Source organism: Leishmania major, chromosome 29, assembly GCF_000002725.2.
Source record: "Leishmania major strain Friedlin complete genome, chromosome 29".
NCBI classification, from domain to species: Eukaryota; Euglenozoa; class Kinetoplastea; order Trypanosomatida; family Trypanosomatidae; genus Leishmania; species Leishmania major.
Genome location: NC_007270.2, coordinates 114,004 through 128,009, shown reverse-complemented (window position 1 = coordinate 128,009; position 14,006 = coordinate 114,004). Strand labels below are relative to the sequence as shown.

At 60.6% G+C, this 14,006-nt stretch overlaps 3 protein-coding genes across 3 annotated transcripts; all 3 read left to right on the top strand.

The window, feature by feature from the left end:
- Window positions 1-32: 32 nt before the first annotated feature.
- Window positions 33-4,199, top strand: LMJF_29_0370 (protein kinase-like protein; the record flags this gene model as incomplete). Its single annotated transcript, XM_003722062.1, has 1 exon — window positions 33-4,199. The coding sequence occupies one exon, from the start codon at window positions 33-35 to the stop codon at window positions 4,197-4,199; it is 4,167 nt and encodes a 1,388-aa protein (XP_003722110.1).
- A 3,846-nt stretch (window positions 4,200-8,045) lies between these two features.
- On the top strand, window positions 8,046-8,570 carry LMJF_29_0360 (conserved hypothetical protein; the record flags this gene model as incomplete). Its single annotated transcript, XM_003722061.1, has 1 exon — window positions 8,046-8,570. One exon carries the CDS (start codon window positions 8,046-8,048, stop codon window positions 8,568-8,570), a length of 525 nt encoding a protein of 174 aa, XP_003722109.1.
- A 1,164-nt stretch (window positions 8,571-9,734) lies between these two features.
- Window positions 9,735-13,709, top strand: LMJF_29_0350 (conserved hypothetical protein; the record flags this gene model as incomplete). Its single annotated transcript, XM_003722060.1, has 1 exon — window positions 9,735-13,709. The coding sequence occupies one exon, from the start codon at window positions 9,735-9,737 to the stop codon at window positions 13,707-13,709; it is 3,975 nt and encodes a 1,324-aa protein (XP_003722108.1).
- Window positions 13,710-14,006: the final 297 nt, after the last annotated feature.

Genomic DNA, 14,006 nt, shown 5'->3' with positions numbered 1-14,006 from the left:
TCCACACCGACGATCGCGCCGCGTCTTCTGCAATGAGCTCGCGAGGAGTCGACGGCGACGCAGAGCATAACAGCTACCAGTCTTCTGAGCAACCGCGATCGCCGGAGCCGCCGGGGACCCTACCGCTGTCGCTGCAGCAGTCGCGGGATCCACAGAGGCGGGAGGTTCTCTTCCCCAACCCTGTTGGGGCAGCGCTGCAACGCAAGGCAGTGCGCTCTCCAAAGTCGTGCGACGCCTCGGTGGCTCACGGGATAGTCAGTGCCAGTGCTGTGAGTTTTTCGTCCGAGGCGTCTCGTAAGCGCAGCAACAATGCAGGTAGCCCGGAGAGGAACGGCAAGGACGAGGAGAGCGAGGAGGACCGCCCGTCGACGGCGCCGGCCGCCGGGCCACGGCGGCTGAACAGCACCTCTTGCTGTCCCAGCCAGATGCCTGACGCGGAGGCACCGCCCGGGGTGACCATTGCCTTCCACCGGTACCTGGAGCAGACCCGTCACACGATTCTGTGCGCCGACAGCAGTGAAGTTGACCGCGCCGTGGCGCTTGATGGGCTGCTGATGCGCTGCCGTGAGCTCTTCGACCTGCTGAGAGACATGTACGCCCTGGTGCATGTGCCAGGCGCGACGGCTGACCACAAGCATCTTTCAATGGTGAAGGTTCTACCGTACGACGAAGTCTCCACCCCCTCGTCGACGTCCGTGTCGTCCACATTGAGCATCCCGCCCGGCGTCGCATTGAGGACCCAAGAACGCACCAGCGACGCCAAAGGCATGCCATTGTCATCCAAGACGCAGCCGTGGAACTCGCAGCTGCCGCCTCTCAGCTGGAGGCCGTTGACTGCCGCTACTGCAGCGCGCTCAAAGGACGCCTTCGAGCGGGGCCGACGCACCAGTGCGAGCAGCTGCAGCAGCAGTGTAGCGTGCATCGAGGTGCTGAACAACTACTACGTGACGCAGCTGATCGGAGTCGGGGCGACGGGACGCGTGTACCTGGCAGTAGACAGGCATACCTGTAAAGCGTTTGCCATGAAAACTGTACCGCGGCACAGCCGCAGGGCCGTCAGCCGCCGTTTTCCACTGGCGTCGATGAGTGCGTCAGACAGTGAGGCGCTGCAGTTGGAGGGCTCTACGCTGAGGGCCGTGCGCATCGACGGCGCCACTGCGCACGCGGCTGGCAGTAGCACTACCACCAACGTCCCTCTTGCTCTTGTGCGGCCCTTCGCGATGAACGTTGCCTCAGCGCGTTCAGTTACGCGGCGAGAAGGCACGCGTGACAGCATGGATGTGAACCTCTGCGAGGCCGCACTCGAGTCCCTCGTTCATGTGGCCGCGTCGAGCCACCCAAGTGACGCTGCGATTCCGTTCGTGGAGAGCGTGACCGCGCCCTCCTCGGCTACGACGGCTGGAAGCGGCGACGTCGAGGCTCCAAACACATCGAAGAGACGAGCACCGCGGACAAGCTCCAGCAAGCACCTGAACGGCAGCGGCTCACCAATCTGTGCAGGCGGTGCCGGGCTGCACACGACGGTGTTGAGGTCGACGAACGCGGGTGAAAGCGTCGGCGGCGACAGCGTCACCAAGTTTGTCAAGTCAGCACATTCGAGTGAGCTACCGGCGGTGGAGCGGGAGATTCGTGTTATGCGGCGTGTGTGCAATCACCCGCACGTGGCGCAGCTGAAGGAGGTGATCGACGACGACAAGGAGGATTCGGTGCACCTCGTCATGACGTACGCCGAAAACGGCCCGCTCACGGTGATGCACGGGTTCGACGCCGTTCTCGGCTGTGCACCGTGCGACGTTGTGCGGCCATTCTCGCGGTGCGCTCGTCTGCTGCACCAGCTCGCAGAGGCCCTCATCTACGTGCACCGTCAGCGCATTGTGCACAACGACGTGAAGCCGGACAACATTCTTCTCACGGAGGCCGACAACATCCTTCTCACAGACTTCGGTGAGAGCGTGCTGATTTCCAATAAACTGCCACAGATGCCCGCGGCGCACATGTCAGTCGGTGCAGCTGGGGGGGAGGGGCTCAACGCGAGTGTCTTGGTGCCGCATAACCGCTGGAAGTCGCCTCGCGGTGCCAATGACAGCTGGGCAACCTTGAGCACGGCAGATCGCTCGCCTTGTAGCTCTGGCGCTGCGGGGCACACCGCGAACACATCGCAGATGATGGCAGAGACGTCTTTCCTGCCGGACTCGTCCATGTTCTTGGCCGCCGGCGTCGATGTGGAGGGGCGACTCAAAGGGAATCGGTCAGCCATCGGCACCCCCGCCTTTGCGGCACCAGAGCTTATCATGAGCAGCACCTGCAGCTACGATTCGGACGCGTGGTCTTTTGGAGTGGTGCTCTACTCTGTCATCTTCGGCCGCCTGCCGTTTGCGGCGGCGACGATCAGCGAAACGTTCAGCGAGATCCTGAATTCGGCACTGTCGTTTCCGACTTTGGAGGAGGTGCCCGAGCGGGTCGGGATGACGGAGACGGAGTACCATCAGTGGGTGGAGCTCTGCACGAAGCTGCTGGTGCGAGAGCCACGGCAGCGACTGCCGCTTTCAGCGGTGCTGCGCCACCCGCTGTTCCGCGCATCAGCGGCCGTGGGTGCGAAGTCGTCCACGTCGGCCACAGGTGTTGCGGAGATGCCCCGTGGTCGACGCCCACCGAGCAGAATTCATAGCGACTTGTCTTCGGTGCCCACCCTATGGTGGTCGAACCACAGTAGCCAGGCTTCGCGGTCAGTGTCCGATAAAGAAGGCTCGCCGTTGATGTCACGGGCAGCGCGCGCCACTATGCCACCGTTGATGGCGTGCGAGGTTGCTGCTTCTGTGAGCGCTGTTTCAAATCGCCGATGCAGCACGGAGGGGTCTACAACACCGTTGACGAGAGGTGGCGCGGTGCGCGAGGCCGTGCTTGACCGCCATCGGCTGCAGACCATGCCAGGCAGTAGCCGCACCTCCTCCATCTTCGCGAGCACCGGCGCTTCGATGGCTTCGCTCAGCCCCCCGGCTGCCAGCGCCGGCTTTGGGCGCCGTTCCAAGCCGATCGTCGTGGAAGCTGCGGCGCCGCAGATGTGGCCGGAGGTACGGCCACTTCAAGTGGCCCGCCTCCAATGCCAGTGCGACTCGCCGAACTCCTCGCCGGCTGGGCGACGCTCCTTCTCCTGCGCCTCAAGTGTTCACACAGCCTCCTTCACGGCTACTGACCACGTGGGCAGGGTGCGGGAGCACACGCTCGTGTACAAGCAGGGCTTCGCCAGCCAGAGCGCCAGCGCGATCCAAAGCCCAATCAACCGGTCTTTCTTCTCGACATCGACCCCGTTCAAGGAGTCACCGCCAGATCGCGTCGTGACGCCGGGGATTCAGTCGACAAGCTGCACCGACTTCACCTCCCCGTTGCCCTGTCCCCTCACGCGCGCCGGCAGCAGCACTCCCGACCTTTGCACGAAGGACCATGAGGAGGATCAACAGGATGAGAGCGGCAAGGTGGGGTCAAGCAGCTCCAACGCTGCTGGCGCCGCCACTGCTCTGGCGGTCGTTGCCGCGCCAGCGCCTCCGGCCTCACCACCGGCGACGTCCTCAGCGGGGCGGCCGCGCTCCGTCGCAGCGGCGAGGGGGGCACGTGAGGACACTGCGGCGGTGGGGCTACGTGTGCAGCGCCGGTGCAGCGAGGAGGAGCCGTGTGAGGGGGACGGCAGCAGTGGTGCGAGTTGCAACTTCTCATACTGGGACTCTTCGAGCGACGTGGCAGACAGCGGCGACAGCGCGGACGAGGGGCGGAATCAGGAGATTAGCAATAAGGCGTCGCAGCTGCCAAAGCCGCCCCTGATGCCGCCCCGTAGGGGCTCGACCCAGTCTTCGAGTGGGGTAAGGCCGCTGGTCTCTGTACAGGAAGTAGTCGCCCAACACGTGAAACCCAAGGGCAGGGGTGAGCACCTGAAATCTGTGGCTGGCGTCCCTTACGGCGACTCGACGATCGCTCTCGGAAGCTCCGAGAACCTCTCCGCGACAAGAGAGTTGGTGCAGAAGGTGCGCGAGACGGAGTCGCCGGTGCAGCAACAGGTCTCGAGGTCGTCGCCGCTGTCGAACAATCTGGAGGCGAACGGCACCGGCCGTGGTGGATTCTCGTCACCGTGTCCATCACCGCTGAAGTCGACAGCTGAGATACCCCCTGGACAGGCGAAAAGGTCGTGGTTCTGGTGTCATCGTTAAGCACTACGCTTATGCGTTCTCAAGAGGGAAGCACTCTCCTTGCACTACGGCTGCTGCCGCAGGTGCTTTCTTCTGCTTAGCTTGGACCCTGCATCTGTATTGGTGTTGACGCGCGTGCACCTGTGTGTGGGTGTTGCTAGTGCATCCATTGTTGAATGTGTGCTAGTGTGCGCTTGTGTTGAGTGTGCGCATGCTTGGTGAGCACGCCCGGCACTCTGGTGGGGTGGGTGAGCTGTGGTGGTGGGTGGGGCGGCGAGGCGCTCTCTCTTCGTACGCCTCCCTCATCGTTCCGCTGGTCTAGGTGACAACTGGGCGCGTCTGCGTGTCTCTCTGTCATGCCTTGTGGCGGTTTCTCTTCTCTTTCTCTTCCCTTGCATCTTGTGCCACGATGATGTATTACTGCTTGTCTGGACACTAGCGAACAAGCATGTCGATGGTCTCTCCTCTTCTTCGCATTTGCGTGCATCCTCCCGACCCTACTTCCTCTCCACGCACGCATGCAGGGCGAGAGGGAGGGCCGCGCAGAGGTCGGTAGAGGCACGTGTGTAACGATAAAGGACGCTCACCTTTCTGGAGCGCCGCACATTTCTTTCGTTTCGGCCTCCGGTCTTTTCCATTCTTGTGTTCTTTCTGTTTGCTCGCTGTGCACCGTGCCAGCTTCACCCCATGGAACCGTTTGTCTTTTGCTTGCGCCTGTGCATGCCGTCCTTTTCTTGGGCACTGTCCCTCCCCTCTTCCCCTCTTCCCCTCTCCCCCCCTCTCCCCCCCTCTCCCCCCCCCCCCCCCACGACGGCTTCTCTCTCTCTCTCTCTCTCGAGCACCTCCGCTTCCTTCATGCTCTGCTCTCCTTTAGAATTTCGCGCTTTGTCTTCGGTGCGAGCGTGAGAGGGGGAGCAGGAGTGGTGCGGGGGAGTGGTGCGGGGGAGCAGGAGTGGTGCGGGGGAGCAGGAGTGGTGCGGGGGAGCAGGAGTGGTGCGGGGGAGGGGGAGGGGGAGTGGGAGGGGGAGTGGTGCGGGGGAGGGGGAGGGGGAGTGGTGCGTGAGAGGGGGAGGGGGAGTGGTGCGGGGGAGGGCTGTCATTCATCAACCCGCCACGCTCCTCGTCATCTCGCTCTTTTTCTTGTGCCTCCCTCCCGTGGACATCTCTCTCTCTCTTTCTGTGTGTCTGTGTGTGTGTGTGTATACGTATATATGTATGCATACATATATATATATATATGTGTGTGTGTGGGTGTGGGTGTGCTCATGTGTGTTAAGTACACTCGCTTGAGAGACTAAGAGGTCGCTGAGTCGTTTCCCGTTCTCTCTTTGGGAATCTGCTCTCTCCAAGCGGCGCACCACCACCGCGTGCACAGCCCTCTCCCATGTCCATCTTTTCCGGCGCCCCCCCCTCTTGCCGGCTGTTCCCTATGCGATCCGTCTTTTCCCCCTTTTTTCGTAGTTGCGAGGCAGCAGAGGGTGAGTATGTGATTTCTGGAGCAGATACGCACGATCACATGCAGCTGTCTTACACGCCCTCTCTTCCCCTTCTTCCACCAGGTGCTCATTTCCTTCTGAGTGCCGTGCTCCATGGTAGCTGCGAAGTGTGTCTTTGTGTCCGCACCTGCGCGTAAGCCCGGCATGGCTGAACGTGTCCATGGCGCCTGCTATTTTGAAGCAAGGTGTTTTAAGGCCTCTATTTTTACCTGTTAATAGCTCCTCTTCCTTTCTCGTTGGCTACTCATGGACTTCTCATCCCCTCCCCCTTCAAACACACACGCACGCACACACGGCCGCCCCCTTCACTCTTTCCCTCATTCTCCACCCGCTCATCAGCATTGGCCGTCCGCTGGTGCGCCAGTGTGCTTCTCTTTCATTGTCCTTCCTTTGTGTTAAGAGCAGCACCTCTGTCATTTATATCCGTGTGTGTGTGTGTGTGTGCATCTTCGCCGCCCTATTAGCTATGACGCATGAGGAGACAGTGTGTCTCCTTTCCTTTCCTGGCTCATTTCAACAGCAGTTTGTACTCGCCTCGGCTCTCTTCATCCACACACTCTGGTAGACGAGTGCCGTACAGCCTTCCTCTCTTACTTGTCGTTCCTCCCACCGCCTGTGTTTCTCGTTTTTATGCCTTGCTTGCCGTTTTTCTCTGTAGTTTTCTGGTGCGGCGCAACACTAGCAGAACAAGCACGATCTTGAGCATTCTTTTTCACTCTCTTCTAAACCTGCGCCGCCCCCTCCCCATTCACCCACCCACTCATAATACATGCATACGTGTATGTATATATATATGTGTGTATGTGTGTATGTGTGTATATGTGTGTGCAGGACAGCCGTAAAGTGCGTAGTGAATGTGAACAAACGAAAAAAAAAAAACGAAGTGCAGACCCCGATATATGGGGAGCTCTGTTTCCGTAGAGAGCCTAGAGATATGTGTGTGTGTGTGTGCCACACGTGCGGCAGCTCTTTGGATCGTCGTCTTGTCTGCGTTTTCCCCCCTCCCCTCCCTCACCTTTTTCTTTCATTTTCGCTCCACACCTCCCTTCGGTATTTCGCGTTCTCTTGTCAGGCTCTGTGTGTCGCTGGATGCGCTGAGGCAGTGACAGCGGCGACGGAGGGAGGGAGGTGTGTGTGTGTGTTAGGGCTACTACCCTGTGAGATGGGTGTCTTTTCTTATTGTTATTGAAAGGAGGACCACAGAGAGAGAAGGGCAATATTTGGAACTCTGGAACCCTCTTTCCGCTGCTGCTGTTCTCCTGCGTGTGCGTGTGTGCTTGTGGGGTTCACAGAGAGCGTCGTTACTCTCTATGCGCGGGGGCGTGTGCGCTGTCGAGTTTCTGATGCGCCTGGGCTCCTGGCTTGTCGGCTCCAATTCTGTCTTGCTTTTTTTTTGTCGTGTTACGTTCTCTATTCTGACTCACTGTTTCGACGCCTCCCCCCCCTTCTTCCTTCCTCTTCGGATCTCCTTAAACGCACACACACACGAGCACACACATTTATACATGTGTGTGCTCATGTGTGTGTGTGTGTGCGTGCTTGTGCTGTTTGTGGGCTTGCTTTTCTTCTTGAACGCTTCCGATGTGTGTGTGTGTGTGTGTATGTGTGTGCTCATGTGTGTGTGTGTGTGTATGTGTGCTTTCATGACTCGCTTTCGCCCTTTCGCTTTGCGTGTTATTCGATCACGGTGTAACAGTGGGGGAACTGCACACATACACACGGAAGCGGGCGGCTGCGCTGTCCCCTCGATTACTTGACACCGCCTCCTCGGCTCTCTTCCTCTCCGATGCTTCTGCGCCTGTGATACGAATGAGTCGCCTTTTCTGCTGGATAGCCACCAAGCAGCGGCTGCTGTGCACCGGCACATGGCGCACTTGCCGACGTACCGTTCCCATCTCTGCCGCTTCTCGAATTCCGACAAGGGGATAGGTGACGTGGGTGGAGGTTGGCGAGCGTAGTGTGGGCGGCACGGGGAAGGGCGGCTGTGCTGGTGCCCTGCTTCCCGAGCCATTGCAGCCTTTCGCCGCTTGCACGGTGTTTCTGCCGCCGCTGCTGTATTTTTCTGCTTGCGTGCGTCCTCTCTGTCTTTCTCTGCTTCGCATTAACACGCACGGTCAACTCTATTCACCATGTGCGGTTGCCCCACCCCCTTTTGTATTCGCGTGCGACGCTTCATCACGTGTCGCCACCCACGCACGTTTTCATTTTGTGCCTCACAACCGCCGTGAAGCCCGTCAGCGGCGCATCAAGTCGGCGCGAAGTTGCAAGAGAGCGACAAGGAAGCCAAGGAAGAAACCATTGTGTGGGTGACTGCGCGCACACGCGCTCACCGAAGCAAGAGTGCACAGGCAAGTGGCTTCTGCTAAGCGCCATGCTCCGAATCGGCCGTACGCTCCTGGCGGAGGTCACGACCATCAACAGTACCACTGCATCGGTGAGCGGCCGTCTCATCCGGATACGCAAGAAGAGCAAGTGGATCGATCGGCGCAGCACCCGCGTGCCGCACAACGGCAAGGATATTTGGTACTTTGGCGATCAGCCCAGCTGCGCGCTGTGTCACATACGGTTCCGCTACAAGCAAGACTACGAGGCGCACAAGGAGAGCGAGCTGCACGTGAACCGTCTTCGGTGGGTCGAGACGATGAACTGGTGGAGGGAAACGGGCGAGCCAGCCTACCTCAAGGCGTCCAACGAGCAGTGGGAGTGGTTTGAGCAGCATGTGCTGCCCACCAAGGCGCAAGAAATGGGCTGCACCCTGGACGAGGCGCGGCGCGTGTACCGGCAAGCCATCATGACCGAGACCCCAACATGGCACCGACCGCTTCAATGCCCCACAGTGAAGCAGGAGGTGCAGGAGCCTCGTGATCAGCGGTGGCCTGCTTCTCCTAAATGGTAACGCTTGTGTGCATGAGAAAGAAGCGTGTAGGTTTGTGTTTGTGGGGTGGGTTCGACCTCAGCACACTCCGTGCATAGACGCACAGGGAGGCAGTGCGGCACCAGTGCGTCTCTGTCAGTCTTGTGCATGTGTGTGTGTGCGCGCAGCAAAGCCCCTGCCCTCAGGCTCCCGCCTTACGCCTGTCCGTTTTCTTGTCGCTTGCGTTAGCCGATGCTCGTGCTGCGTATGCGCGTTGTGCGCTGCCGGTTGTTGTTCTACTTACAAAAGGCTCACGAGCGCACCAGCAACCTACCCGAAACGAAATGCTTCGATTCGACGGGCACACACAACAAGATTCCGTACAGCTGCAAGCTAGAAGTGAGCGGGCGTGGTGACTTCCTTAGCAGGTCGAGGGGTGCACTGTCGTGCGACGCTGGAAAGGTGGTGGTGGAAGGGAAGGATACGTGCTGGACGTGGTGACCGCGACATAATCTGTGCGGTGCGCCGCGAGCCGTCGGAAAAAAAAGAAAGCGGCCTACCTTTGAGGGAGCTCACTTGCTCTCCCTCGAACACCTCATGTGAGGTCTACTGCACACCGAACGCTGGCGAATCCTCGCACAGATGGACGCGCGTATGTCTACGCGTGCCGCTATACTCGTTGTTCACGGCGTGCTTTTCACTTGTTGCCTACTCCTATCTCGTGCTGTACTCTGCTGTCCCACGGGGTGTGCTGGCAGCAAGCGCGCAAAGGACGATCGACCCTGTTTGCGTGTGTGTCTGCCCGCGTGCGCCTGTGCTGCGGCATTATATTCCATGAGCGAGGCATCCGAGGCCAGGGACACTTCCAAGGACTGGCTACATTGGAAGCGCACACTTGCGTTTCTCTGCGGGCACATCCGCAAGCGACTTTCCAACGAGCCCACTTCTCCTCTCTGTTTCGAGGTTACTGCCGTCTTCACCTCTTGGCTTCCCCTTTCTCTCTCTCTCTCACACACACACACACACACACACGCACACGTGTGCAGTTCCTAGCAGCGCACAGAGACCCACGACAGGATGGAGTCGCTTCCGTCTATTCTACCTTCCTCCCCTGTGAGCAAGAGGAAATCCCGCACGGCGCCTCCTTACACAACCACGGACGCGCATCCACCTTTTCGCCGCCCTATCCCCGGAGTCGCATCAACGATGGCATCTGCCGAGGACGGCATCAATCGTAATAGGCTTCGGCAGGAGGCTGGCCGACGCGTCCAACACATCACATGCGGTGTGGCCGAGCGCCAGACGTATCGGGATGTGCTGCTGCACATCGAGGATCGCTTCGCGCACGCGTCACACGAGGAACTGCGCCCTCTCGTGCTGCCGCCGCAACTGCCCTCGATTGTGCGGCCACGCGATCCGCAGATGTCAAAGTTCTCCCGCGGAATGACAATGCGTCATAGGCTCAAGGGAGGAAGCAGCGCAGGGGCCTTTCTCTCAGCAGCTGCCCTCACAGGAGGCCCAAGGCACGGGGGCACCGACGGCCACCGAGAACCCGCCGAGGCGACCACGGAGGCCTCCACAGAAGCAGCGTCCGCGTCCACTGGCTTCACGGACGCTCATAGGTGGGAGATGCTTGATGTGACGGACCGCGCCTTCTTCCGGCGCTTGACAGCGAACGCCCCGACGAGCACGTGCGGCTCGACGGCCAGCTCGACCGTGGCAGCACCTTCAGAGCCCCGCAACTTGGCCGCCTCAACGCCAATGGATCTACTGTCAACGTTGGCGGAGAAGTGTGCCTACTTGTGCGAGCTCGAGACGGCGGAGCGCCAATACGTCCTTGCGTACGAGAGGTGGGACCAACAGGTGGTGTTGGAGATGATGGCCGTGAACTTCGTAACGTTCGTCTTGAAGCCGTGCATGGACGTTCTGCGGAAAGAGGAGCTGGAGCAGCGGGAGGCCATCGCGCAGGAGGAGGATCGGCTCAGCTTCTATATGTACAATGACTCCTCGCTCGCACTGCAGGTGCAGGAGGGCAAGAAGGCCCTGAAGGCCCGCATGCTGCAGCTAGACCGCATTCTGGGACTGACGTCGGCAGCACCGCGGTCCACAGCGCTCGTAGAGGCACCAGCGGAAGCGACTCACGCGACTTCTGTAACCGCGGCCCCGGCGTCAGCGGCGGTGCCAGTCCAGTCGGAGGGGGTAAGCAAAGGCTCGCCGATGTCTTTCTCGTTGGATGCGCGCACAGCTTCCTTGGTGGCAGTGACGTCGCCACAGCTGCCGCTTGATACCGGCGTGCCCAGCGACGAGGCGCGGCGCATACTCCGGAGGTATGTGCTACAGCGCCACGGCGCCTCGCTGAGCGCCGTCGGTGCATGCACTGCGATGGCACAATATGACAACAACTGGCCGCAAACGATGGCCTCAGCCTATCCCTCCGGCGACAGGAGTGACACTGTGTGCCAGTCATCCACGCTGATTCTGCCGCCCATCGCCAGCGCGCAGGCACCACGCCGCAACGCCGTCGGCATCGCTGACTACATCGCCCTTCTCGATGAGAGCACAAAGTACTATGAGCAGATCGTCAAGACTGAGGAGCGCTGCCGCACCGACATGAACCAGGCCTTCTACGAGGAGCTGCAGGTGGTGCTCGAGTGGCAGCGGCACCGCATGCACCTTGAGCGGCTTCTATACTGGCGGCGCCAGCGCGAGACCGTCTTGCAGGAGGAGGTCGAGGCGCTCATCACTGTCACCCCTGTGCTGCGGCTGGATGCGAAGGTGCTGCTGTTGCTGGAGATCCTGGAAGGGGAGGAGGAGACGGCGCGAAGGTCCGTTCAGGACGAGGAGCACGCATTCTTCCAGCTGCTAAGGCAGGCGGGTGAGGACTTGCGTGACGTCAACAACAACGTCTCCCTGCAGGAGCGCTGTATGGACACCCTCAGCTCGAAGGTGTGGGCGGCAGAGGCGGTGGCTCGGCGGCGGCTCGTCATTGCTGAGGAGGCGGATGTGCGCCGCTACTCGGAGCGGTTGTATCGCGAGCATCTCACTGCGACTCTGACAGGCGGCATGGCGCAGCTGCGTGCACTGTGGCACGTGAGCACCGTCTCTGCGCAGTGCGCGGCGCTGCAGGTGCTCCAGAAGGCGTTCCGTCGCTCCCTGTGCGGGCGTCTCGGGTGGCGGTTCACGCATCAAGCGCTGGGATGCGAAATCAACGACGCCCGAAACGCGAAAAAGATCGCCACCGGCAAGCTCGCCTTCCAGTCCTTCAAGAACACGCTGTTGGCCGAGAGGGCGCAGTTGTGCGAGGAACAGGCGCAGCAGCACCTCCGTGAGCAGTACAAGCTGTTCACCAATGAGTCTGGCGACCGCGCGGCGGTGTGCGCGGAGCAGGAGTGGAGTCGCAATGGCGTTGCTCGAGCACGCCTGCTGCACGTCGAGGAGGTGTACGCGCCGCTGCTCACGGGGACGGTGGTGGCCGAGAGCGAAGCTCGACTGGAGCTGGAGGTGGAGGAGGAGCTGGACAGAGACGCTCTGCTTGTCACCAACACGGCTTTGATCCGTATAATTGAGCAGAAGGAGGCCACACTGCTGCAGGAGAGGGCTGGACGCAAGTCTACTGTGCGCGAAGAGGAAACGTCGTGGCGCCAGCTGCTCAGCGTCGAGTATGACGAGCGTGAGGTGCACCGCATCGATGAGGAGGCTCGCGCGGCAACACGCGAGACTGCTCGGGCCGCCTTCGCTGAGGCGGCAGTGGACGAAAGCTGCCGTCATCATGAGCGCGCCATGTTGATGCACGTCGCTCGCATGAGTGAGGCCCTTGTCAGACTGCTCAGCTACGAGGTGGGCGATAGCGCGAGGCGGCGTGGCATTGAGCAGGAGGAGGCGGTGGCTGCTCGCAACTTGCTCGACACGATGGCCACCACTCAGTGTGCCGCGTACGCGTCCACCCTTGAGCAGTGCCGCCAAGTTGAGCTTGACAGGGTGCACCAGCAAGCGATCTGCATCGAGGAAATGGAAAACCGCGCGAGTATACTGCACGAGGAGGCCGCCGCGTGGGTCACCACGGAGCAGGAGGCACTTATTCTGCTCTCGGGTCCACTGCATGACCTGTTGGCGCGCCGCGGCGCTGTGAACGTGATTAGTACGTGGTACACCGCCCTGCGCAACGGCGAGATTGGGCGGTCTGTGTCACGACAACGGCTTCGCCAGGACCTTTCCCGTCATCGCGAGGAGCGTCAGCTGCGCTCGCAGCAGATCGCGCAGCGGCTTCACACACAGCATGTGCGCAGCCAGCTTGACACCCTGATGATGGAGATGCAGAAGGATCAGCAGGAGGCGATGCAGCAGCTGCTGAATACCCTCGTGAAATTCGAGGAGCCGCGTAAGCGCGAGCAGATCGCGTCGCTGCAGGAGATCGTCTTTGGGATTCTCGAGCGCAACGCGGAGGCCCACCTGGTTGAAGTTCGCCGCAACTTTGTCAACACCGAGGCGCTGATCTGGCAGCAGGAGTCGTACGAGCGGAAGGTGTTGACGAAGGCGTGGCGCCGCACGCGTGAGGAGCTGCTAGAGCAGAGGCGTCTGCAGCTGAATGAGGACTACTTTGCGCTGCGCATTCAGCGTACGTGGAGAAAGTACGCGGCAGAACTGGAATGCAGGCGCAAAATGTCAGTGCAGCTCGCGCAGTTGGCGGCGCTAGAGGTGCAGGCGCGTGCGGCAGTGGGGCTCGAGGAGCTGGAAGAGGCAGCAACGCAGCTGCACAAGCTGTGCCTGTCCTCCTTGTACGTTGACACGCACGTGCGGCAATCTCTCATGCGCGCGTGTGACGAGCTCGCAGTCGTCGTCGCGGATGCGACGCAGGCAGAGGAGTGGAGCGAGCGAGTGTCGTTGTTGTGGGAGATGTGCTACGAAGACTGCGATCCGTGTCTGTGTGAGGACGAAGCCCGCGCACGACGTGTGCTCGAGGCCCAGTTCCACAAGCCATTTCTGCTTCAGTCCGAACTCAAGGACGAGGAGCATCTCCAGCGTACGATGCTGATGCGGGAGCGCACACTCTTCCTGCTGCGCATTCTCGCGCGCGAAGAGCATCAGCGACGTCTATCGCTGATGTCGGTCGAGGACCAGCAGAGGGTGTCGCTACATGAGCAGCTTACCGCTTCCACACCAGTCGATGTGCAGGTGCAGTAGGCGGTGACGCTGGTAGGGGGCGGCGTCGAGCTCTCCTTTCACCGTGAGCACACTTTTCCTTTTCTCTCGGCGTGCGCCACTTTCCTCTGCGCGTCATTTCTTTCGGCTCTTGGGGCAGAGTCTGGATGTATAGACAGCTGTGGGCGTGTGTGCGTGCTTTCGCCCAGACGCAATCACTTTCTATTTCGTTTATCTTAACTCCAAGTTGTAGTGAGTGCAGCGCCACACCGCCAAGCGTGCAAGTGGCACACACGCGAGGCCGACGCCTTCGTTGTACTTGGCAGGTGCAGACGCACG